Here is a 27,244-nt window from a genome sequence, read left to right on the forward strand (position 1 = left end):
CTAACCCAAATACCTTTATTATGAAGTTCCCACAGAGCCATAGTCATTTCACGGACTTCACAAGGATAACATTCTCAGTTGACTTCTGACTAAAATGTGCCCTTGTGACCTTGTGTTTATCAGTCAATCGCTCATCAAGATGCAGATCATTACGAATACCACTCGTGTGAGGAATTTGTTGAGTAATGTCTTTGCAATAAACATAAAATGTGCTTTTATGCAATGCTGGGTGTGGTGTTGCATACCTACGATTCACAGTATTGCGAGCGGCAGTGGTTAGGAGGTAGCACGGTAAGAAGGTTGTTTACACATCTGCAAAATTACTTTGAGTATTCTCCCTTCGTATGCGTGGGTTTTTCCCAGAAATTACATTTCTTTGCTCCACGTGATATCCAGAACCACCTCCACTTTGTTTCCCAGGGTGTGATATTTGTTGTTGCTATAGAGATCTGCATACGATTCCTCGTGTGTTTCTATCGTAAGCTATGATTCCAACTTCCTCCCATTGCAACCGTATGTAACTTACCGGTTGTATGCAGTACTTCATTTTTCTGCATTATTAAAAAAAAAATATTTAAAAACTTGTAACATGCCACGCGTGAATTTTCTCGCTCTCGTGAGGAACCACAGGAAAGCGGGAAGGTTGCCATGCAATGAGCTGGCTCCACCAATTGCCCAAGTTCTGTAGTCCTCTTTATATGAAGGTGTTATCGGACAATTATTGAGTGTTTACATGTGGGAGGAAACCGGAGCACCTGGAGAAAATCCACGCGTAGATGGAGGAAAGACTCTATCCCATCCAGACTGAACAGGTGGAGTCCACATTTTTGCCGTACCACCTTCTCCTGGTAAGCCAGGATGTGGCACTAAACCTCGACGACCACGTGAAGGAAGGTTCGCAACATTTTCGTGATCCACCAACCCTCCCGCCTCCACAGTGCTGGATAACAGGCGTGCATAGCGACCACCGCCCAGCTAACACAAGCCATCGCTGGTAATTGTTCTGTGTTCTCTGATGTCATACAGTCAAATACCGCAATCATTGTTTTCCAGAACTCTGTGTCTTTTTGTGCGTCTGCTTTTATTCATCGTACATTTTTGTTTCCGGTCGCTCCCTCTCTCTCTCCGTTATTACTTTCCTCCCTACTTTCAGTGCACGGTCCATTTCAATGCAAGGTAAACGCACTTCCCCTCTCGGTGCTGTATACAGATAAGGACAGCTCCGACACCCAGATGGAATAACTGTGGACATTTTCAAAGAGTGGAACCGGTGGTTTAAGCAACATTTAGCAGCCCTTTATACTAAATGCTCACGCGAATCTTCAAATACCGCAATTGTAGAACAATATACCCTCATTGATCTGTTACGAAGCAGAGCTGAAGGTAATTTTAAAGGATTATGGACCCATTTACCTCATGTCACGTGCATATATCGCTCTGGTTGTGCAGTTATAAGTTATTCATACTTGGACACTTGCATTGCCTGTGAACTGTTCGCCTTTTGGCGTTCCTGGTCTAACATTGGTGAGACGAGACCATAAAGAAGGCGTTCGCTGGTGTAGGACAATCAGTTCCAAAGACAATTGCATGCATTATATCAGAGCATGTTTGCGTGTTTTTCCACAAGTAAGTGTGTGTTTCATGCAGACTTGATGCCTGGCAATAGGAATATATTGCTGTTTGAACATCTTACCACCTCCTGTTTTATTGCCAGAAAGGCTAAAGACCACATTCTTATTTTTTCCATCATGTTGATACTGGCAAAAAGGTCCCCAAAACAGCTCTCATCCTGGTCCTGCTACTACCCAACCCCGCCATCAGCTCCGAACAGATCCCCCTATCACTACCCCAACACCTATCACAACCCCAATTCATCCTTAACCTCTTCCGCCTTTTATACTGTCACCATCACGACACCACCACTTGAAATAACCCCACTCTTCATCGCAACCACTATCATCTTACGTACGATTTTTTTTTTATAATTGCTGCAAAGCGCCTTGGAATATGGCGCTATGTAAATCTCTACAAGAGAAGATGATAAAAAAAAGCAACGGACCAGTATGCCTGGCGCACGAAATGTGACAATGTGTGCATACCGCCAGGCTATGACACGTGGCCAAGATGCACGCAGGCTGGGACACAAGCCGACAAGTCAATCTCAAGAAGCTTGGAGAGACCACAGCCAGGAGAGAGAAAACGCTCGCGTGGTTATCAACCGCCGTGGAGATGGAGTGATGAGATCGGAACCGTGTGCGAGACGTCGTCGTGACGGCATGGAGGCTCGGGTTGAACGATTAATCGATTCGAAATCGCAATTTGAAACAATGCGATTAGCAAATCGCAAAGGCTGCGATTTTTGACGATTTGAAAAGTCCTATTACTTTACATCATTAGACCTCCTTTTGCCAGTACCAAAATGTAATAATAGGGTTTTTCCCCTTTTTTCTGGCAACAAAACTGAAACCTTTTTTTACATGGATTCATGTCTGCATTAACCACAATACCTACAGTCAAAATGCAAACAAAAAACATACTATGTTAATATATGCATTGTCCTTGAAACTGATTGGTCCACACCAAGGGACGGCTTTCTTTTGAGCCTCGACCCAATTGGCGTCATCTGGTCGAGCACCAATTGGATCGAGGCTCAAAAGGAAGCCGTCCATTGGTGTGGACCAATCAGTTTCAAGGACAATGCATATATTATCATAGTATGTTTTTGTTTGCATTGTGACTGCAGGTATTGTGGTTAATGCAGACATGAATCCTCGTAAAAAGGTTTCAGTTTTGTTGCCAGAAAAAAGGGGAAAACCCCTATTATTATCCTATTACTTTCTTAGCGGACTTGTTTTATCTTTTAATATTAGAACTATCTTTATTTAACTTAACAATTGTTCTATGTTTGATTGTTCTATTTCAAATAAAACATTTAAATAAATACATGTTGGAAGAAATTCATATATGTTAAGTTATCATACTTGCATTAGAATGAATAGAGCAGTTCATATTTTTGTGGTATCACGTGGCAATGCTCCATCACGTGTTTTAAATCTATTACACAGTGAATATTGAACTGAAGCTTGATTTAAAAAAAAAAATTAATCGCAAATCAAATCGCAATATCTGTCACAAAAAAAACGCAATTAGATCTTTCCCCCAAAATCGTTCAGCCCTACTGGAGGCACAGAGATGGTTCGCGAAAAATTAACAACAACAAATAACGAAGCCACACGACTACGGCGTTCCCTCGTCCTTCGCGGCGAGGGAACCGTTCCCGAGAAGGTCGTGAATAGCACATCTCGCAGACAATGACATCGGCCTACGAAAACCTACCTCTTGAATGAATTACCTTCAGTAAATGCGTCGTGAATAGCACATCTCGCAGACAATGACATCGGCCTACGAAAACCTACCTCTTGAATGAATTACCTTCAGTAAATACGTCGTGAATAGCACATCTCGCAGACAATGACATCGGCCTACGAAAACCTGCCTCTTGAATGAATTACCTTCAGTAAATGCGTCGTGAATAGCACATCTCGCAGACAATGACATCGGCCTACGAAAACCTACCTCTTGAATGAATTACCTTCAGTAAATGCGTCGTGAATAGCACATCTCGCAGACAATGACATCAGCCTACGAAAACCTACCTCTTGAATGAATTACCTTCAGTAAATGCGTCGTGAATAGCACATCTCGCAGACAATGACATCGGCCTATGAAAACCTACCTCTTGAATGAATTACCTTCAGTAAATGCGTCGTGAATAGCACATCTCGCAGACAATGACATCGGCCTACGAAAACCTACCTCTTGAATGAATTACCTTCAGTAAATGCGTCGTGAATAGCACACCTCGCAGACAATAATATCGACCTACGAAAACCTACCTCTTGAATGAATTACCTTCAGTAAATGCGTCGTCAATAGCACATCTCGCAGACAATGACATTGGCCTACGAACACCTACCTCTTGAATGAATTACCTTCAGTAAATACGTAAATAAATCGATTAAATCCAAGAAGATCATCATAACTCAAAATTATAGAAATTGGTTATCATGAACATGAAGTAAATACTAATACACGTAAAAATATTAAATAATAGTACAGTGAGCGAAAAAAGTATTTGATCCCCTGCTGATTTTGTACGTTTGCCCACTGACAAAGAAATGATCAGTCTATAATTTTCATGGTAGGTTTATTTGAACAGTGAGAGACAGAATAACAACAAATACATCCAGAAAAACGCATGTCAAAAATGTTATAAATTGATTGGCATTTTAATGAGGGAAATAAGTATTTGACCCCTCTGCAAAACATGACTTAGTACTTGGTGGCAAAACCCTTGTTGGCAATCACAGAGGTCAGATGTTTCTTGTAGTTGGCCACCAGGTTTGCACACATCTTAGGAGGGATTCTGTCCCACTCCTCTTTGCAGACCTTCTCCAAATCATTAAGGTTTCGAGGCTGATGTTTGGCAACTCGAACCTTCAGCTCCCTCCACAGATTTTCTATGAGATTAAGGTCTGGAGACTGGCTAGGCCACTCCAGGACCTTAATGTGCTTCTTCTTGAGCCACTCCTTTGTTGCCTCGGCCGTGTGTTTTGGGTCATTGTCATGCTGGAATACCCATCCAGGACCCATTTTCAATACCCTGGCTGAGGGAAGGAGGTTCTCACCCAAGATTTGACGGTACATGGTCCCATCCATCGTCCCTTTGATGCGGTGAAGTTGTCCTGTCCACTTAGCAGAAAAACACCCCCAAGGCATAATGTTTCCACTTCCATGTTTGACGGTGGGGATGGTGTTCTTGGGGCCATAGGCAGCATTCCTCCTCCTCCAAACACGGCGAGTTGATTTGATGACAAAGAGCTCCATTTTGGTCTCATCTGACCACAACACTTTCACCCAGTTGTCCTCTGAATCATTCAGATGTTCATTGGCAAACTTCAGACGGTCATGTATCTGTGCTTTCTTGAGCAGGGGGACCTTGCGGGCGCTGCAGGATTTCAGTCCTTCACGGCGTAGTGTGTTACAAATTGCTTTCTTGGTGACTATGGTCCCAGCTGCCTTGAGATAATTGACAAGATCCTCCCGTGTAGTTTTGGCCTGATTCCTCACCGTTCTCATGATCATTGCAACTCCACGAGGTGAGATCTTGCATGGAGCCCCAGGCCGAGGGAGATTGACAGTCATTTTGTGTTTCTTCCATTTGCGAATAATCGCACCAACTATTGTCACCTTTTCACCAAGCTGCTTGGCAATGGTCTTATAGCCCATTCCAGCCTTGTGTAGGTCTACAATCTTGTCCCTGACATCCTTGGAGAGCTCTTTGGTCTTGGCCATGGTGGAGAGTTTTGAATCTGATTGATTGATTGCTTCTGTGGACAGGTGTGTTTTATACAGGTAACAAGCTGAGATTAGGAGCACTCCCATTAAGAGTGTGCTCCTAATCTCAGCTCGTTACCTGTATAAAAGACACCTGGGAGCCAGAAATCTTTCTGATTGAGAGGGGGTCAAATACTTATTTCCCTCATTAAAATGCAAATCAATTGATAACATTTTGACATGCGTTTTTCTGTATTTTTTGTTGTTATTCTGTCTCTCACTGTTCAAATAAACCTACCATTAAAATTATATACTGACAATTTCTTTGTCAGTGGGCAAACGTACAAAATCAGCAGGGGATCAAATACTTTTTTCCCTCACTGTATATGCATCAAGTTCTCTCTCTACCTCTCTCATCTATTTATCGCATCGCTTTACCTGATCACTTTCTTTTTTCTCTCTCCCCTCTCTCGATGCAGTCGTGTGCAGTTCCCGATGTGATTCGCGGATAGCAAGTTCGTGAATAAGGAGGGGATACCGTACCATTAAAACCACGTCTTGCATACAAAATATAACACAACACTGGTTAAAAGAAGGTGGGGGGGGGGGCGGGGCGATACATTGGTTGAAGTGAAGACAATTTACGATTTAATGGGCAGCATAACATTATACCGTTGAAGAAAGCAGCAGGTGGCAGGGCTTTTAAAATCCGTGGGGCATTTTACTCCAGTGAGATTCTCAGCGTAGGAAATGGGGGAGATGTAATGGTAGGAGCGAAATTGGCATTCCACGACCGCGTCCAGCTAACTTTACTGAGCAAACGCACCTTCCTTTCTCAGAATTGTGCCGTGAAAATATATTTCAGGGGTCATTTTGATTGCTAGCTGCAATTAAGCGCAAGATAATATACAAGAATCCCCCTGTAGAGCCTTAACAGACTCTTTGGGGGGGGGGGGGGGGAGGCACGCTTGGCCGCCTTTATTTCCACAGTACTCGTGTTTGCACACCCCGCCAGGTGAGTCGACCTCGGTGAGTCCCAGGATCGGTTCAAATATTTGCCTCTGTTATTGGCCACAAGCGGGAATTCGACTCGGGGATGCCAGGTTCATACTGCAGTGAGCTCACCACTACGCTACTGCTCCCCATGCGCAAACCACGCGCACGCATAAAGAAGCACATCCAATTGGCATTTATTTGTTCATACAGCTCAAGTGCATCCATCAGCCTTTGTGTTGCAAGAACACAGATAGCTATTGACCTGCCCTGATTGATGTTGTCTTCTTGTAGGACAAGACCATTGAAATTGATCCACGCTAAATAATCTGCAAGTTATTTATTTTTGTATGAATTTATTTAGTATCAACTCTTGTTTTACTGTTAGGTTATATTTATATTTTTTTCTGATAATGACTTTTAACTGTTGTCTATGAATTAATAAAGCAAGCATGACTACTCTACGGATTATTAGATTTCCATCAGCTAAAATAACACGTCTGCATGTAAACGCTTACATTTCTTGCCAATGTAAAACTAAAAATGAGGATCGAAATCATTTTGGAAATAATAACGATAAGGAATTGCATTTACGGGGTGCTGAAATGCCCCGTCTTAACTACTTAATGTGCTGCTCAGTCTAGCTCAGGGAAACCCCCGGTGGCAGCTGTCACTATGTGAAGCAGGTCAAGACAGCGCCAACCTGCAAATTAAGTTGCCGTGAGTTTTTTCCCCCCCATATAATAAACCTGCAAGTAATTTTTCCAATTTTGGAATTGTTTTTACCATGACGCCTGCACGTCCACATGGTCTACTATCTTTTGAAGAATACACCCTCGGAATTTAACCAGGGCTGCTTGTCAGATTGGAATCGTGAACTTCTGCAACAAGCAGGAAACACGCGACCCACTTTTGATGTCCAACAGGGATCGTGGATCTTCCCAGCTGGTCAATGTATATTCACCAGATATACCTGTAATACAAAGACAATAACACCCCTACAGCCATAACAGACTGTTGGGGCAAGTGCTGTTAGCGAGTAGCACCTATAAAGGCCGGCACGGCATACGGGGGAGTGGGTGGCCAACACCACGCCCGGCCGCCTTTGTCTCCCTAGTGGCGATGTCTACACATCGCACCAGGTATTCATTTGAGGCTGAGTCGACCTAGGAGAGGCCCAGGACCGGTTCAGATCATCCTTACTGGTGTTGGCCGTAGAGCGGGAATCGAACCCAGGTCGCCAGGTTCGTAGCACAGCGGCACTAACCGCAACACTACCGCTCCCTACAGAGACACACATACACACACAGAGCTACACACACAGAGATATACACACACACAGACGCACATGCACACAGAGACACACACACACACAAACACGTTTGCACAAAGCTCCCGTCCCCACTCCCCTTCCAGATAATGACGACACCTGTTCGTGTGACGCATTCTCCCAGAGCAATTACCACATGACAAGCCATTCCCAGTTTCCCCATGGGTCTGCATCGCAATGAGATCGCACCGTTGACAACGCGATGCAACGAGAGGCGAGGAGTTGAGACTCATCTCAGCCAAGCAGGGCCGGATTAAGCTTCTTGTAGGCCCTCGGCACTTCTGTTTCGTCGGCCTTCAGCTATAACTTTCGATGGTTGGTACTGCTCAGCGAAAGCTGATAAAGAACCTTCTCGGATTAATAGGACAACGACGCCAACCTTGTCTTCCCTTGCACTGATGCTCTCTATACCAAATAAATATTTCATCGCTAAATTTTGCAATGGAAAAACTCTCGAAAAGGTCATCTCCGGTGTTAATTTCTCTCACCTTATGCAAAAAAAAAACGATTGGCATGGCTCTGCCTCTTTGTATATACACTGTGCACTATCCGTGCTATAAAAATACAGGGTGCTTAAAAAAATGTTCACACTTCTGAGAATGTGCAACAATACCACGAGAAATGTGCCGCCTCCGGGCTCTGGAGAAGGTTCCAGGCACGCGTTGACAATGATGGCGAACTTACATTTGTTATCATGTTACAGTGTTAACACTTTTTTGAAGCACACTATATATGTATTCAATAAGATATCTTGATTAAAAAATAAATTCATACAAGAACAAATGTTAATGTTTTTTTTTCCGTAGGGTCAACGTTTTTTTGAAAGCCCTAGGCACAATGCCTACTGTGGCCTGTTGGATAACGCGGCCCTGTAGCCAACAATTGCCATTGCCCCCGCCCCCCCTCCTATACAACGCAACAACTCCACGCCGCACCAAGGATTCGCTTTATGGAGGTGGCCAGATAGGGGGGCTAAGCTTTAGCCGGCCAAATGCTGAGCTCGTGGATTGTGGCCACCACTGATTGGCCAAACAAAAGCCCCTGCATGGCCTTGCAGACGCGGCCAACGTAGACTTTCCAGTCTTAATTAAGTGATCTTTCGAAGTTTGAATTTATAATGTGAATGATTGCACAATAGGCAAAGTGGATCTCTGCCCTGAGGAGTAATTGGGGTGACACTGATTCCCCCATTGGCAGCCCGGTGCCAGAACAGTCGTAAAGAAAAAAAAAACACTTTCCTATTCTCGGCGTGAGTCCCATCCATTGGCACTGTTTACTTCGCACAAAGTAGTACCTACTTTACCTAAGAGTGATGGTGACCGGAACCGGGAAACGTGAATGGAAGTCATGGACCTTCCATTGAGTCACGCCATCTGAACGCGGCTGTACATTCCACAGGCGGCGACAACAACAACAACAATAACAGCGACGTTCACATCATCATTGTCGTGCCGTGCCTGTGCAAAAGCTTGGCTCGTTCTTGGCCGTGAGTCGCGGTCAACGGAGATCAAGGGGGGGGGGGGGGGGCACTCCGATTTTCCCCAAGGTAATCTTGGCAACGGCATTTTCCAACATCCACTAAACATTCGCACTCGACGCAAGTTGCGCGCAACGTTAAAACCTCACCTGGACCCGCAACAAAAACACAATGTCAGGAATGTGACCGTTCCGCGCGCCTAACGATTCTTTCTTTCTCAAAAAAAGATATTGTCTACAATATCTGTGGCACACCCTCTGCCTGGCATTCAAAACAAAAAAGTTTACAATTGCTCGGCCGCGACTTCTCAACTGAAAATATCCTCAGCGTGGCCCGCCCACGCTCGCAACATCATCTGATTTGTACACATGGCTGTTCCCCATAATATCCGCGATGCAGTCACGTTGAGTCTGTTGATGGTGGGCGATGGGGGCAATCGACTCATCTCGACGAGCTGTATACACGATGCACTATTCAAAGTTGAATTTTTCGATAACGGATCTTTTTTAACGCTAATGTTTGGTGTTTCGACATGGCGCAGTGGCACCGATTTCGGATTGATTGGTACCGCAGTCGTGGAGTTATGTTGTTGTTGTTTGACTTGCATCCCACTGGGATTTGTGCACACAGCGTTGGTGTACGGTGCTTTTTTCAGGAATATTTTGATGTTTTTTTCCTGGATTTTCTGTTTGCACAGTCACACATAGTCACTTTAAGATGTTTTCTTGTTCATGTTTTTGTTTTTTTGTTTTGTTGCGGTTGCACCCGATTCAAGAGCCGAATGGCTCACAGGGCTATACCAAATAAATGAAACTATGAACTATGAAACTATGAAGTACACCCCCGGGAAAAAAATAGTGTCCCAGAAATAAAATATTTAATTGCCTCGGCCCATTTTGTATTATTTTGTACCCTGGGGTACCGCCATAAGGATCAATTGTATAATTAATTACACTTTGTAACACAAATTTTGTTCCTGGGTAATAAGTATTATTTTTAAATAGCTTATGCCTATAAAGTAGAGGAAATGGCTATTATTATTCCCCACAAACATTGCTTTTGTGACCAGGACTTTACGTGAAGGAATGACACAAATGCACACCACGTTTTCTCATTAAATATAGGTACATTTCAAAATATCACTGTCCTGGTCACAAAAGCAACGTTTGTGGGGAATAATAGACATTTTCTGTACTTGTAGGCATAAGCAATTAAAAAAAGTAACACTTCGTACCCAGTAACAAAAATTGTGTTACATAGCGTAATATATAAAAACGTCCCGTAGATATAACTGCTCAACCCGAGCTATTAATACTTTGACACTTGCGTTGTCTTTGTGCTGTTCACCTGTTTGGTGTCCCCTGGTCTAGCGCTGGTGGTGGGGCGAGGCCATGAAGAAGGCCGTCTCTGGTGTCGGCTAAAACTTTCAAAGAGGACGCATTTTTTTTACGTGACTTTACCGAATAGAACCAAAGAGTATGGTGATGTGGTTATTTTTGTTGTAATGTCTTGCACGTGTGTGCGGAGTATTCATAATTTGGGTCAGTGTCTCTACTCAAAAGAGCGTGGAGGGCCACTCATCTCCACGAGCTGGCGCCAAGTGTAAATTCCACAGTGACAGGGCCAGTCTCTCGAGAGGACAACTGATGAATTATCCCCGAGTAGTTCTTATTTTATTATCCATAGATAGCATGATGGGCTGGTTCACCCTATGTGCTGGAAAAGGTATTGTGGAGTCCTTGATTCCTCCACCCGTGTGGGTCTGCTAGACTCCGGACTTGTTTCGTCTCACCCAACGCTCCGTGTTGAGGCTCCAAAAATAAAAAAACGCCACTCCTTTCTGCTTCCGTTTGTTGTTTTCCTTGCACAACTTTGGAATCGCCTCTCATCGTCCACACCCCCGCCCCACCCCACGTTCTTACGAGCTTGCTGAACTCAATAAATGTTATTAACTGTTATCTCGTTTGCCTTCAATGGTGCTATTTTGTCGCTTGAGCCATTGGCAATTGGGGGCTTTTGGGCCCTGTGCTGGTGCAACTGTCATTTTCAACAAAAACTGTGCGTAAATGCGCAATTACACAACACGTCACGAAAGATCAGCACGGTCAGCGTAACACAATATTATCCATAAGAGGTTTTGTGGGTTAGATGGCGTAAATATAAATGTGTCGTTAAACTCGCCACCACCCGACATAGCCAATCAGTAAAGTTTGTCACGTAAACAAAACATGCCAATTCGTTACTAGTTCAGCACACCGGTGTGTTAGAGAGTGTATTATAGTTACGCGATCGAACCCAAAAACCTCTATTATGGATCAGCATGGTCATTCGTTCATTGACACGATTTGTCACGCGCACAAATCGATTGTGAAAAGGAGCATTCGGAGAATAAACGAGAGAAAGAGAGAGAGAGAAAGTCTTTAAGATCCTCACCTGAAGGTTCATACCAATGCCGCTGAGCGGCGTGTGCGTGGTGAGAGAGGAGGAGGAGGAGGGAGAGCGAATTCCGGACGAGAGAAGCCGAGACAGAGAAGCATCGTTCACCGTTTCTGGTGCCACAGGCGACCCAGGGCTTGACGAGCAGGAGCGGGACCCTTGAGGCAGGCGGCATGCACCAGCGTCTGTGTACGCATGTTGAACTTCTTTCGCATCGTACACAGCCAACCGTGCTAATCGGAGATGCGGGGGGGGGGGGGGACAGCACTAAACACGAAAAGCAGTTCTATAGAAATGAGCTTGTTCATCTCGATCATTTGAAAGTGCACAGCTCCAGTGGCTTCCTAATTTCGGAAGAGCGTTCCAGACGGCCGCAGAAGCGCATCTGAAAGCGCGCGATGCGGTGACCACCGTCTTTGTTCGATGGCAAGCAGCCAAAAGCCGCCGCTGCTGCGGGGAATGACCGGAGTCCACGTGATGGCTCATGCTCCTTCGCGAGATCAGCAAAGTATTGTGTACAGTATATATATGAACAACAGAGTAATAATATAAATGTTTTATTATCATCGTAATCATCATCATTAATAATAATAAATGTTCAGTTCCAACAGCAATGCAATGAAATCATCACGTTCTTTGAGCGAAGTGGGGGGGTTGCTAAAATCGGAACGTAACGAACCCACATTTAACACCGCCGCTCGAGCGATGGAGAATCAAGAGATGCTGGGGGGTCGAGAGGGCAGCACCTGCATTCGGACGCTGCATTCTCAAAGTGGCGGCGTCGTTCCCGTTGGAGTGCTATAAGAGGGGCTGTTGCTTTGCAGACTGCTGCAATCCACCCCGTCCGTATTCACCATCAAGGTGTGCGGCATCGCAGGTCGCACGCGTCGCGCTCGATAGTAACGTCCCGGGAGTTGCCACGTGAAGCCTCGGCCGAGCCTCAAGAGTAACTTCCACGGAGGGAGGGGGGTCCCTTGCTCCATTTGAAGGATGCGTGACCCGAAAACCAAAGTCACGTCACGTACCGTGCGTGGCGCGCATGCCCGTGGAGTGTGAAAGTTGGCGTGTCTGGAGAAATATGAGATGGGGAAAAAAAAAACTAACTAACGCGCAAGGGCGGTTTGCCACATTTCTAACTCTGGAAACCTACTTGCTGTGCCGCCTCCCGAGGGCAACCACCTTTGTTGCCCGCACGTCAGGGCCTCCCGCACGCACCATCGTAATTCCGCTAACCCACCCGCTCGCCGCGTCGCAGGCGCACATCAACCGAGACACCTGGCTGACGCTCGGCTGCAGTTTAACATTTGATCAATAAACAGGGGCGCGCGGTGTGACATTGGCTGACAAATTGCCCGTCGGAAACAGCTGGTATGCCGCGCAGAGCAAGACGGCATCTGGTTAATGGGAATATCTGTCTTTACCTGTTAACATCCATTGTATTTCAACAATGCTCTATCCCACCCTAGCCATACTTGTGCAGTGCCTTGGATTCACTCGGACGACAATCGCCTTGCTTCCACCGTCACGTTTATTTCCATCGTTCCGCACACACACACACTATAATTTCTCCTCTCCGCGCTCCGCCAACTCGAACACTCGAATTCCCCTCAGCACCGTCCGCTCATACTCCTTGTCTCCACACACAGTCTCTTCTTCACTCCCCGCACACACAGTGGTTCTATCTCTATCTCTTCACACACAGTGACTCGTCTATCTCTTCACACACAGTGGCTCTGTCTATCTCTTCACACACAGTGACCTGTCTATCTCTTCACACACGGTGGCTTTGTCTATCTCTTCACACAAAGTGACTCGTCTATCTCTTCACACACAGTGGCTCTGTCTATCTCTTCACACAAAGTGACTCTGTCTATCTCTTCACACACAGTGGCTCTGTCTATCTCTTCACACACAGTGACCTGTCTATCTCCTCACACACAGTGACTTGTCTATCGCTAACTCTCCCTGTACCTACCTATACCAAAATCTCCACTCTGCTAACGCTGACTCTCGCTATCGCTATTTATTGTCCTCTGGGTTCGGCTCTCAATCTATTTCCCACTAACACTTGCCGGCTTCCACTCTTCGCATCTCTCTCTACCCGCTGCTGTCTCCCCTTCTCGCCAACTCTCCACCGTCCAAATCACCTAGCGTTTTTATCCCCTTTCCAATCAGCCTTAATTAATTGCCACGTGCCTCGCTGGCATTTTCCCGCCAGCTCCGCACCTGTCCAACGGCCCAGACTCCGTGACGCCGCCACTTAACGCTAACAGCCTCTCGACCAATCACAGCCCTCGTCCCTTGACTCCCTTAATTACTTTGGCTTGTTTACGCCACCCGTGACTTCATCACCTGCCCGACCTTACGTGACCCACACTGTTTGTATGTCCTGTATATGGTCAATTTACCCATGTGTATTTTCTACTCCACTACACTTGTATTACTAATACTACGACTATGATAATTATCACCAAAGTGGCAACAGTCTAAGGCACTCCAGCTGAGACGACTGGGTAATGTTATGATGCAGCTTTGTCTCAGCCACGCTTGCTTACTGCTGCGATCTCGATCAGACTCTAGGCTATTCAGTTGGCTTTTCCGATAACTGGCACTGGAACCAACATCACTTCCCTCCTCGATGAGTCTTAACATTCCAAGCCGCGTAAAAGTTGATTCATTTAATCAAAAATTCTAAGCGTGAAATTTAAACGTGAAATCAAAACTGAGCCTGGGATTGATATTCATTCAAAAGCACATTGGCTGTTGGAATCATATTGTTTTCAAACAAAGTGTTGATATTTTGATTTAAAGCTTTCGTGACTGCAGGGATTCATATTCTTGGTTCTTTCGGTAAAGTCACGTAGAAGGGAAAAAATAAAATAATAAAAATATAAAACAATAAAATTCTCACGACGTTTCGACTGCAACACAAGCAATCATCATCAGGTGTGAAAACCACACCAAGAAAATTTGAAAAAAAGTGGCGTTTTTTTACGTTAGCACCACGGAGAGCGATTTGACAGTTTGTTCAGATGGACGAGTCCATCTATGTTCGGAAAAGAGGAGGGGGGAGACGAAAAATAATGGATGCGGTCTGAAAGCCACCTTAAGCGTGATCAATCAATTAAGACCCGAAATGGTTTTCAAATCCTTCCAATGATTGCTAAGCCAGAATCCATCTTCTCGGTTGAAATTGTCTCTGTGTTTGTATATGTGGATAGCCTCATGAACGAATATCTCATGGTAGCCAGATGGCTTACAAAGAACCTCTGTCTTGGAGAAGTCAATGTCATGTGAACCTACTGAATTATAAAAGTGATCTGCTACGGCCGAGGTGTTGGTCCTACCGTGTTTCAGGTCTGCTTTGTGTTCACGAATGTGGTCTGAGACATGCCGTTTGGTTTCTCTAATGTAACTACTACCACAGAGGCAATTTAGTTTGTAGACGGCAGGGTACTGTATGTCCGGAATCACATCTTTTACAGACTGAACCAGATCACGGATTTTATGTAATGTGTTGAATCGGACCTGGATCTTGTGTTTATTCAAGATTTTGGAGATCTTTTTAGTGTTCCCCGCAATGTAGGGTAAAGTGATGGCTTTGAAAGGCACCTCAAGATGGACTTTCTTCATGGTTGGAGTGATAGCTTTACGGATTGTGTAGTCGGAATAGCCATTAGCCTTAAAAGCCTGGTGTACGTGCTTGAGTTCACTGGCTATATGTTCCTGGTCGGATATGCATTGGGCTCTATGGTGCAGAGTCTTGATGAGGGAATTCTTCTGGGATGGATGGTGGTGGTAATCCGGTTTCAGGTAAGCATCCGTACGGATGCTTACCTGAAACAACAGCCTCGTCATAAAAACCAACATTATTTCTGATTCAACCACATTAATTGATCAGTTCTTTTTGAAACCTTCTGCTGCCAGGCCACCAAGATTATACGGCTTACCAAAAATACATCAAGTAGATACACCCCTTCGACCCATCGTCTCTACTATCAACTCCCCCACCTACAAACTGGCTCGTTTTCTGTCTGAAATCCTGTGGCCTTTCACTGGAAAAACCACCTCTCCGGTGCAAAATTCTACTTACCTGGTATCGACAATCAAGGGTATTTCCCTGTCCCTAGACGACCTGCTTGTCAGTTTTGGTGTAGTTTCCTTATTCACCAAAGTTCCTGTACCTGACACCATCGCAATCATTGAAGACTTGGTTCATCAAGGACTAAACACTGAGGTACCCCCCCCTGGTAAGACACTGCTTAACCAGTACATACTTCACTTGGAATGGAACTTTCTACAAACAAACTGAGGGCACCCCAATGGGCTCCCCCCCCCTATCTCCGGTTGTAGCCAACATTTTCATGGATAAATTTGAGACTGACGCCATCCAGACTGCCACTCTGCGCGCAACCTTTTGGAAGAGGTACGTGGATGACACTTTTGTCATCTGGCCACATGGCCGGCCTGCTCTAGACCAATTCTTCGACCACATCAATTCCATAAACCCAGCCATGAGATTTACCATGGAAGTCGGAAAAGATGGCAAGCTCCCTTTTTGAATGTCCTAATAAAAAGAGACCTGATGGTTCAATGAGCCACTCTGTCTACATGAAAGCTACCATACGGATGCTTACCTGAAACCGGTTTCCCACCACCATCCATCCCAGAAGAAACCCCTCATCAAGACTCTGCACCATAGAGCCCAATGCATATCCGACCAGGAACATATAGCCAGTGAACTCAAGCACGTACACCAAGCTCTTAAGGCTAATGGTTATTCCGACTACACAATCCGCAAAGCTATCACTCCAACCATGAAGAAAGACCCTCTTGAGGAGCCTTTCAAAGCCATCACTTTACCCTACATTACGGGGATCACTAAAAAGATCTCCAAAATCTTGAATAAACACAAGATCCAGGTCCGATTCAACACATTACATAAAATCCGTGATCTGGTTCCGTCTGTAAAATATGTGATTCCGGACATACAGTACCCTGGCGTTTACAAACTAAGTTGCCTATGTGGTAGTAGTTACATTGGAGAAACCAAACGACATGTCTCGGACCGCATTCGTGAACACAAAGCAGACCTGAAACACGGTAGGACCAACACCTCGGCCGTGGCAGATCAGTGTTATAATTCAGTAGGTTCACATGACATTGACTTCTCCAAGACAGAAGTTATTTGCAAGCCATCTGGCTACCATGAGAGATTCGTTCATGAGGGTATCCACATATACAAACACAGAGACAATTTCAACCGAGAAGATGGATTCTGGCTTAGCAATCATTGGAAGGATTTGATAAAACCATTTCGGGTCTTAATTGATTGATCACGCTTATGTGGCTTTCAGACCGCATCCATTATTTTCGTCTCCCCCCTCCTCTTTTCCGAACATAGATGGACTCGTCCATCTGAACAAACTGTCAAATCGCTCTCCGTGGTGCTAACGTTAAAAATAACCGCCACTTTTTTTCAAATTTTCTTGTTGTGGTTTTCACACCTGATGATGATTGCTTGTGTTGCAGTCGAAACGTCGTGATAATTTTATTGCTTTATATTTTTATTATTTTATTGTTTCCCTTCTACGTGACTTTACCGAAAGAACCAAGAATATAAAGTGTTGATACTTTCTTATGAATTAAATCCCAGTTAAGCTGCGGCCTGCTTCAATGCACAGTGAAGACATCGACCATGATGACAACTCTAGAGATGGCCGAGATTCCAGACAGGAACTGTCCCGGAAAAGAGACGACACGTAACTACTTCTGGAGTCTCTCAGTGCTAGCAGCCGCATCCACGAGCGCCACTGATGGATTCCTCCGCTCATTTTTCGATTTAAAGCTTTCGTGACTGCAGGGATTCATCTTCTGGGTTATTTCGGTAAAGTCACGTAGAATGGAGATAAAATAATAAACAAAAATAATAACAGAATAAAATTCTCACGACGTTTCGGCCACAACACAAGTAACCTTCCTCAGGTGAAGAAACAGGACTGTCCGAAAGACAGCGCTTGAGTGAACCCTGCCAAGATTAGCAGCGTCTTTTAAGCTGTGTGGGAGGAGCAGGGCGCCTTGACAAAGGAGTTTACGTATAAATGAGCATGTAACTGGGGGATTAGCGTCTAAGAGTATTTGGCTGCTATAAAATAACCACTTGATAAGCCCCTTGGTTGTGCTATCATTTGTGGCCAGGTCAATCCTAAAAAAATAGCAATATAGCTCAGTGGGCATTACCTGGTAAAAAAATGTTTTATATATATAGTTTTGTATCTGTCCATTGCTTGGATGATCGTGGTGGCGCAGCGGTTTCTGCACTGCCTTGGGAACCCGGCGAGCCGAGTTTCACCCCCAGCCACAGCCAACATTGCAGGCGCGTGACAGCTGAAGGAGGGTGATGGAGGCCCCTTTCATCGATACGCACCAAGCTCATGTGGCAGAGTGTTGTCAAGCAACCTCCATAACAATCATCCAGCGGTGGATTGGCAATGGGCTGCACATGATTGACTATTATCATAATTACGCACTTTTCACTAAACTGTAAAAGTAATGTCGACGATCAACCAAACCAATCTGTATTTGTGTAGTCAATGGTGACCGGCCTGAGACCATGAATCCTGCTGCACCTGAGGACTGACTGCACTTCAGGTCGATGTCTCATTATTGGGAGCTAAACGTTCTGGGACAGGCGCCGATCACATGGACACTGGCACATATTATTACCACAAATGTAAGTAATAAAGTCACGTTTTGGGGGTCGCCTCAGGTCAGTGTCTCCCTGGGACTGATAAATTGAGTAGCACTTCATGGGGAACCTACAGTGAATGTGCTGTGCAGACTGGGCCCTGTCATAGGGATATTGAATTTCCACCATTGACTCATGGCCTCCAAGGGAGATGAACACTGGTAGCACATTGCTCATGCTCTTATAAAATCAGCGCCTTTTGAAGTAAACAAAGTGGTGTATCGCATAAGACATTGGAATAAAAATGGGCCTGAACAGGGATCGAACCTAATAACGTGTTCACGCAAGAGCTGAGCTTTAGTTAATGCCTGATGATGCTGGATGTAGTCTCCAGTGAAACGTCAGATGTAAAATTGTAAACATTTTGCTCGGGATTTTCAACATTCATCCGGTTTGCTGATAAACCAAATCAATTGCCATTTGCCCAAGACATGACAACCTCATTTGGTTGGCTCTGATGGGTGGTGGAGGGGTATAGTAAAAACAAAATTACGTTAACCCTACACGACCTATGTATAAAGTTTATCACCTTTGAATGCGAGCAAATCATGGCACGTTCAATCACACGGCATGTCTTGTTATTATGTACTTTCGGGTGTGCTTTGTTCTGCACTGTTATTTTTTAAAATCCCATCAAGGGTGAAAATAACCCTCACAGGTGATAGCCCCTTGCATCTATTAAGACTCGTTGGTAACCAAAGGTACGAAACAACGATCTGGATATGCTTTATAGACCCCATAAATTTAGTTGCAGATTCATTTATTTAAATCTGGACCTTTTGTTTGAGTTGTGAATCTTACGACACCAGAATACAAAGGGCTTGTCGTGTGAATTTATTTGGTTCAGAGTATTTGGCCGCTATCAATTTCAACACGAGAAGCCACTTCATTGAGCTACAGTGAGGGAAAAAAGTATTTGATTCCCTGCTGATTTTGTACGTTTGCCCACTGACAAAGAAATGATCAGTCTATAATTTTAATGGTAGCTTTATTTGAACAGTGAGAGACAGAATGACAAAAAAATCCAGAAAAACGCATGTCAAAAATGTTATGAATTGATTTGCATTTTAATGAGGGAAATAAGTATTTGACCCCTCTGCAAAACATGACTTAGTACTTGGTGGCAAAACCCTTGTTGGCAATCACAGAGGTCAGACGTTACTTGTAGTTGGCCACCAGGTTTGCACACATCTCAGGAGGGATTTTTTCCTCTTTGCAGATCTTCTCCAAGTCATTAAGGTTTCGAGGCTGACGTTTGGTAACTCGAACCTTCAGCTCCCTCCACAGATTTTCTATGGGATTAAGGCCTGGAGACTGGCTAGGCCACTCCAGGACCTTCTTGAGCCACTCCTTTGTTGCCTTGGACGTGTGTTTTGGGTCATTGTCATGCTGGAATACCCATCCACGACCCATTTTCAATGCCCTGGCTGAGGGAAGGAGGTTCTCACCCAATATTTGACGGTACATGGCCCCGTCCATCGTCCCTTTGATGCGGTGAAATTGTCCTATCCCCTTAGCAGAAAAACACCCCCAAAGCATGTTTCCACCTCTATGTTTGACGGTGGGGATGGTGTTCTTGGGGTCATAGGCAGCATTCCTCCTCAAAACACGGCGAGTTGAGTTGATGCCAAAGAGCTTCGTTTTGGTCTAATCTGACGACAAAACTTTCACCAAGTTGTCCTCTGAATCATTCAGATGTTAATTGGCAAACTTCAGACGGGCATGTAGATGTGCTTTCTTGAGCTGGGGGACCTTGCGGGCGCTGCAGGATTCCAGTCCTTCTTGGCGTAGTGTGTTACCAATTGCTTTCTTGGTGACAATGGTCCCAGCTGCCTTGAGATCATTGACAAGATCCTCCCGTGTAGTTCTGGCCTGATTCCTCACCGTTCTCATGATCATTGCAACTCCACGAGGTGAGATCTTGCATGGAGCCCCAGGCCGAGGGAGATTGACAGTTCTTTGTGTTTCTTCCATTTGCGAATAATCGCACCAACTGATGTCACCTTCTCACCAAGCTGCTTGGCAATGGTCTTGTAGCCCATTCCAGCCTTGTGTAGGTCTACAATTTTGTCCCTGACATCCTTGGAGAGCTCTTTGGTCTTGGCCATGGTGGAGAGTTTGGAATATGATTGATTGATTGCTTCTGTGGACAGGCGTCTTTTATACAGGTAACAAGCTGAGATTAGGAGCACTTCGTTTAAGAGTGTGCTCCTAATCTCAGCTCGTTACCTGTATAAAAGACACCTAGGAGCCAGAAATCTTTCTGATTGAGAGAGGGTCAAATATTTATTTCCCTCATTAAAATGCAAATCAATTTATAACATTTTTGGCATGCTTTTTTCTGGATGTATTTGGTGTTATTCTGTCTCTCACTGTTCAAATAAACCTACCATCAAAATTATAGACTGATCATTTCTTCGTCAGTGGACAAACGTACAAAATCAGCAGGGGATCAAATACTTTTTTTCCCTCACTGTATGATGTGTGGCCAGGTCACTTGTGAAAAAGATAGCTCAGTGGGCCTTATCTGGTAAATAAAAATAGAACGTAATAGCATTTGTAATGTCCACCATGCTATTCTTGCAATACGTTCAGGAGCGAGATACCAATGTAGGGGTGAGCTGGTGAAGACGCAAGGGCTTCAGGAGAGTTTGTGGGTCTGCGATGGTAATCTCACGGTGGCCCATCTGTTACAATGTTTTCATGTTACCTTCACCACAACTAATATTATATTCTTGGTTCTTTCGGTAAAGTCACGTTGAAGGGAAACAATAAAATAATACAAAATATAAAAACCCCGTTCTACGTGACTTTACCGAAAGAACCAAGAATATGAATCCCTGCAGTCACGAAAGCTTTAAATCAAAATTTAATATCATTATCTCGGCGAAACGGAGATTGTTAACGTCCACCTGTAGGAGTTGCCATGAATCTCGTGCATTCACACAAAACTATGAATGCGATTATCATCACTGCCGATGCTTGACTCTTTCTCTATGTAGGGAAGCCCCCACTGTTTTATACGTCTTGACATGCAGTCGCATTTAAACGCCATATGCAGCCAAATTGTACTGCATTGTGCGATTGCAGTGGGTCTGACCAGGCAGCACTGTGGTGAGAGGCATGCGGCATTTCAACCAGGGACCTAAAATGAGATAAACTTTGTGTGAAGGCAACGGCGGTATTCCGAGAGAGTCACAGAAGGCTCTACCGTAACGATGCAGAATTTCCCTACGATGGCTCGGGGGCGATGCATGGAGGCGAGTGCGACCTCCGATCGCTGATTTGAGCATGGGGACACTCGCACTTCATGTTTGACGATTATTCGTTTGGAATGCATTAGTTTTATATATATACAGAAAAAAAACACGATACTTTGTGTTTGCTATACATACTAAGGTGGAGTGAGGCTGGATGGCTCAATGGGCTCATGAATGTATATGTGTACGCATGTATATTCTACTTCTTTCGCACCGTACGTAGCCAACCGTGCTAAATCGGAGATTCGGGGGAAGTACAACAAACCAAGCATGAAAAAGCAGTTCTAAAGAAATTAGTTTTCAGTTTAGAAATGTGGGCATCGAGCCGGGAACAGAGAACCTAGGTTTAAATAATTCGATTTTTGTTTTGCGATGCTGCTATAAATTCCCACGTGATGATATAACCCGCTTCGATGGAGCGATCATCGTGTGTGGCGGGGGTCGCCTCTGAAAAAGAGGTAATAGCTCAGTGGTCTTGACCTGGTAGACCACAAAAAAGCCAGTCCTGCATGTGCACAAGGTGCAAAACTCTGCTACAAAACGCTGCAGCAAGTGCTTAGGGTGACCTCTACTCACAATCCGACTGGGTGGCACCGTGGTTAGGGTGACCTCTACTCACAATCCGGCTGGGTGGCACCGTGGTTAGGGTGACCTCTACTCACAATCCGGCTGAGTGGTACCGTGGTGAGGGTGACCTCTACTCACAATCCGGCTGAGTGGTACCGTGGTGAGGGTGGTCTATACTCACAATCTGGCTGGGTGGTACCGTGGTGAGGGTGGCCTCTACTCACAATCTGGCTGGGTGGTACCGTGGTTAGGGTAGCCTCTGGGTGGCACCGTGGTGAGGGTGGTCTATACTCACAATCCGGCTGGGTGGCAACGTGCTTAGGGTGACCTCTACTCACAATCCGGCTGGGTGGTACCGTGGTTAGGGTGGCCTCTACTCACAATCTGGCTGGGTGGCACCGTGGTTAGGGTGGCCTCTACTCACAATCTGGCTGGGTGGCACCGTGCTTAGGGTGACCTCTACTCACAATCTGGCTGGGTGGCACCGTGCTTAGGGTGACCTCTACTCACAATCCGGCTGAGTGGCACCGTGGTTAGAGTGGCCTCTACTCACAATCTGGCTGGGTGGCACCGTGGTTAGGGTGACCTCTACTCACAATCTGGCTGGTGGGCACCGTGCTTAGGGTGACCTCTACTCACAATCTGGCTGGGTGACACCGTGGTGAGGGTGGCCTCTACTCACAATCTGGCTGGGTGGCACCGTGGCTAGGGTGGCCTCTGCTCACAATCTGACTGGGTGGTACCGTGGTTAGGGAATCCTCTGGGTTGCACCGTGGTTAGGGTAGCCTCTACTCACAATCCGGCTGGGTGGCACCGTGGTTAGGGTGGTCTCTACTCAACAATCTGGCTGGGTGGCACCGTGGTTAGGGTGCCTCGATTCACAATCTGGCTGGGTGGTACCGTGGTTAGGGTAGCCTCTGGGTGGCACCGTGGTGAGGGTAGCCTCTACTCACAATTCGGCTGGGTGGCACCGTGTGTGCGGGTAGCCTCTACTCACAATTCGGCTGGGTGGCACCGTGGTAAGGGTAGCCTCTACTCAACAATCTGGCTGGGTGGCACCGTGGTTAGGGTGCCTCGATTCACAATCGGAGGGGTTGTCAAACGCAACTGCTGATTTGAAAGTAAGTTCAGGCTATCATCTCTATGGGAGCCGATAAACGATAACAATTATCCTGTGGGTAGACTGGACTGGACCCGATCATGGTAATATAGAAATGTCGCCATTGGCCGCAGGGCAACCGGGGGAGATGAGCACCACTCATTTGCTCACGCGAGCAGGGAAACACTGACAAAGCAAAAAAAGCCAATTGAAAATGGCCTCAGGTCGATATTAGGTAGAGGCCCTGTGGTGTGCGAGTATTGGGTGAACACCAGGCAGGTTTGTAGGATGTCTGCTGTCAGCAGCGATCTTCATGAAATCACGCTTCACTCTGCAGTTGACGCCAGGAGCTGGGCTTCATAACGACGTTAAAATAAATGTATAATCGTGGTCATTCTGTGATGGGACTGGCTCATTCCACAGGGATGTGGAATGTTCATGACCGGCTCCGGACCATCGGTGGGAGGCGAGCACCACTCTCGACGCTTGTTTGCTCGAGCGCGGGAGAAACTTTGAACGGAGAATGCTAATGCTGTACAAGTGTTTACTTACACACTTGACAAATCCAGCTGTCGAATGCAAGTTGCCCCTTGGCAGAGCAAGCAAACGAGGTGACAAATGGAAGGCAAAGTAATATCCGCAACACAAACATTGCTACGCATCAAGCAGGAAGACCAAAACACACGTGACATCGCTTGCGCGTGGTGAAACATAAAAACAAATAAATCTAAAATGAGCCTCAAAATACACCTTTGCCTTCTTTAAACACCGAAAAGTAGTTTCGATATAAACTATGTTTAAACGATATATTTATTTATATATGTCATGTCGTCATTTGGACGCAAATTATATTTCGCGCCCAAGAAACAAAAGCGACGGTATTTCCATGGCGCGCGAAGTAACGCAAAACCTCTTTCGTGTGACAGCGAGTCGTGAGGGCCCACGAGACTCTGTGAATGTTCGTGACCGGGCGGACGAGCGGGCCAAGAGGATTATACGCGCAGCGGGCCGAGTGATCCGACCGTCCGTTAGAACGTCGCGTTGAACAATGGCAAAGCATTTTGCAAATCGTGCTCTCGTTGAGATTTCAAGAAGCGCTAAAATTTATTTTGGTTATGATGGCAAAAACGTCCCCCCGCCCCCCTCAAAAAAAAAACTCGGTTTTTATCAAGGATAACTTTTTTGTTTGTTATTTTGTTTTAAAAGTTTGATTATCATGAATGTATTTGCTGTTGAATAAGATGTAGCAAGCTTCACTCCACTAATGCTCACGCTTATGGTGTTGGGCTAATCAATACACTTATGATGTTGAGATTATTAACTCTATGCGGAATAATATATGATCTCGGTACATTCTTCACCTTTCTAAGTGTACTTTAATATTTTTTCGATATAGACTACCCCAAGTATAATATGTAAATATACAAAGTTCATATGAAAAACAACACTGTCAAGTGTCGTAGTGTATTTTCAAACTGTACAATATTTGGCAACTTTATATGCATCAGAAACCCTAATGACACCCCTGGGTTATGGTTTTAAAAGTCCGTGAACTCATAACCCATTTTACTCCTAAGCTATCCCACATTCAAGAGAACAGCTCAATATACCTCAATCATTCCACAAAACCATAAGAAACCACCCACTTAATTTATACTTTGCAGTGCCATCACGCAAATTACATAAACTAGTTCTTTCTTTCATAGAATATTTTAATTCTTCTCAGCAAGGAATTTTTTTTTACGAATATTTGTTTTATTTAAATATATATTTGCTAAACAAAAAGGGGGGATAGTAGGAGAGCCCCCCCCACCATCGGATTATTAAACAGTGCGTTAACACCATTTACAAATTGACGCCTGTAAATTAATACGGAACAAAAACTGAATCGATCAACTCGGTTGAGACTTAGACCGATTCACCCAAAATTTAAGAGATACACTGACTCGTCACAATGTGGATCACTCCAAAAAAACCTATTACACCAAGCCATGGAACTGTGGAACGTTCCATTATTTCCTGAGGGGGTCCCGTCTTACAACTGGCTGAATAATCTCCCCTCCCCCCCCCCCCCCAAAATCCACTGCAAAAACAAAATACACATTTCAGCTGTCAAGCATGAAGCAAAGATCCAGTGATTAAAAGGAAACTACCATAATTTTTTTCAAAAAACATTTACACATTACGATCTTTACATTGCTTCCGTCCAGTGTAAGCATCAACACTTTCATTTTAATGGTCACAAAAAGATGATCCAAAGGGGCGTTCCGGCGAGCCTCCGCCGTGTATTGCATTTCTTGCCCATGCGTTGACCTGTCCAGAATTTAGATCGAAGAGGAAAGCACGGTAAAGTGAACTCGTGTCGGAGTCTTTCTCATCGGGAGTAAGGGGGGCAAGGGGCTGTGTGGACGTGTCGCGCAGTGGACACCATGAACCTTCCCACATCGACGCTCGACTACCTCTGCGATCAAACCGATAAAACTTCCACCCCCCCACCCCCCCCCCCCACACACGGTCATTTCTTCTGATGCAATACAAAGTAGTGCTAAAAAGGTCCATTTGAACGAGACCCCCCCCCCCGGGGGGGAGGGGTTCCGTAACTCGTACGCGACGAGGGCCGAATACAGGATGTTAAAAAATAACCTGGCATCCTCGCTAAGGCCTTTCGTTCCATTCCCTCAAAAATTTCTATACGCAAAAAAGTAGGTCTTGTTCGTCGTAACGTGTAACTGAGTACCGTTTTTTTTTTTTATAAACAAATTCAAATAAAAAGCAAGAGAAACACTTTTTTTTTGCATTGCCGTTGCTGCAGCTGTAAATATATATATATTTTGCGTCCTGGTATTGTACTTTTTTTTCCCCCCCGACACATTTTTCTTGTATTTCTGTATGCGGTGATATTGGTAGTACCCACATTTTCTGTGCGAGTGGGAGACAATAGAGAGAGGGAGAGGAGGAGAGAGAGAGAGAGAGAAAGTGAGCGAGAGAAACACGGAAAAAATTGTGACGTCTGGAAGTCATTATCTGCTCAGCAGCTGCCTCAGGGCTCGCTCGATGTTCATGCGGTGGCCGACGCGCGTTACACCCAGCTCCACAAAGTCCTCCTTCTCCAGGTTGGGGAGGTGCGTGCCCTCGATCTCGTTGTCCAGAAAGCGCTCCTTGTGCTCGCTGAGGTTCAGGCTGTCGAGCCAGTCCGCCACGTCATATTTGCTCCACAGGCCGATCGGCTTCTGTGAAAATGGCTTGCCGCCGCCGCCGCCGCCGCCGCCGCCGCCGCCGCCGTCGGCGGCGTCCCCGCCCTGGGTCTTGCTCGCCACTGGATTCGAGCTGAGGCTCGAATTCGCCGCGGCCGCCGCCGCCGGGACCTGGTTGGAGTTGACCACGTGGCCGCCGTGGTTCGGGTTAGGGTGTGGCGCAGCCTTTGCGTTCAGGGCCAGCGTTTGCGGGGGGCTGGGTCCCGGTTTTTGGCTGGGAGCCAGACCGAGGTTCGAGTTGCCGACAGCACCCGGCGGCGTTGTTGGAGTGGCGACGTCCGGCCGTGACGGGGGGTTTGGCGACGGTGAACTCGGGGTCCTCGCGACGGTGGACGAGGCCTCATGGTCGTCTGTTGTTGGTGTTGTTGTGCCCGCGGCGCCCGGCATCTTCATGATGGGCTGGCTCGTTTTCGGGCGCACGGTGAACGTCGCTCCGAAGGGACCAGCCGGCCTTTGGAGACAAAGCGACAAAGCGATTGCTTGCATTAACAATCACATTCTAGAGCGTGCGATGCTGCCTCCCAACAGTGACGATGGGGATAAGTGCAGTAGAGTTTACATTGTCCTGTGCCCTCAGCGTCGGCCTATGAAATGTTCAACAGGGACTCGAGGCCAACTGAAATAAGCACCGCATTGTATACGTTTTAGTATTGAACGACTTTACTTGCATGGGTAAAGGTGCGGCCCTGCAAATACTCGCGCATGCCACTGCTGACGGGAAAAAAAAGGTTCCAATAGAGGGA

The 27,244-nt window shown here is 45.7% G+C and overlaps 1 protein-coding gene across 6 annotated transcripts in view; it reads right to left on the reverse strand.

The window, feature by feature from the left end:
- Positions 1-23,777: 23,777 nt before the first annotated feature.
- The window catches only part of LOC116945424 (SH3 and multiple ankyrin repeat domains protein 2-like), a 661,289-nt gene continuing 657,822 nt past the window's right edge, over positions 23,778-27,244 (reverse strand). For all 6 annotated transcript variants that reach the window (XM_032959740.2, XM_032959739.2, XM_032959738.2 and 3 more), the window contains one exon: positions 23,778-26,952. In XM_032959740.2, the coding sequence (XP_032815631.2) occupies positions 26,268-26,952 (685 nt within the window). In that variant the 3' untranslated portion in view covers positions 23,778-26,267. The remainder of the gene's footprint in view (positions 26,953-27,244) is intronic.

This window comes from Petromyzon marinus, chromosome 24 (assembly GCF_048934315.1).
Source record: "Petromyzon marinus isolate PM22_M1 ecotype Great Lakes invasive population chromosome 24, UKy_Petmar_22M1.pri1.0, whole genome shotgun sequence".
Classification (NCBI taxonomy): domain Eukaryota; kingdom Metazoa; phylum Chordata; class Hyperoartia; order Petromyzontiformes; family Petromyzontidae; genus Petromyzon; species Petromyzon marinus.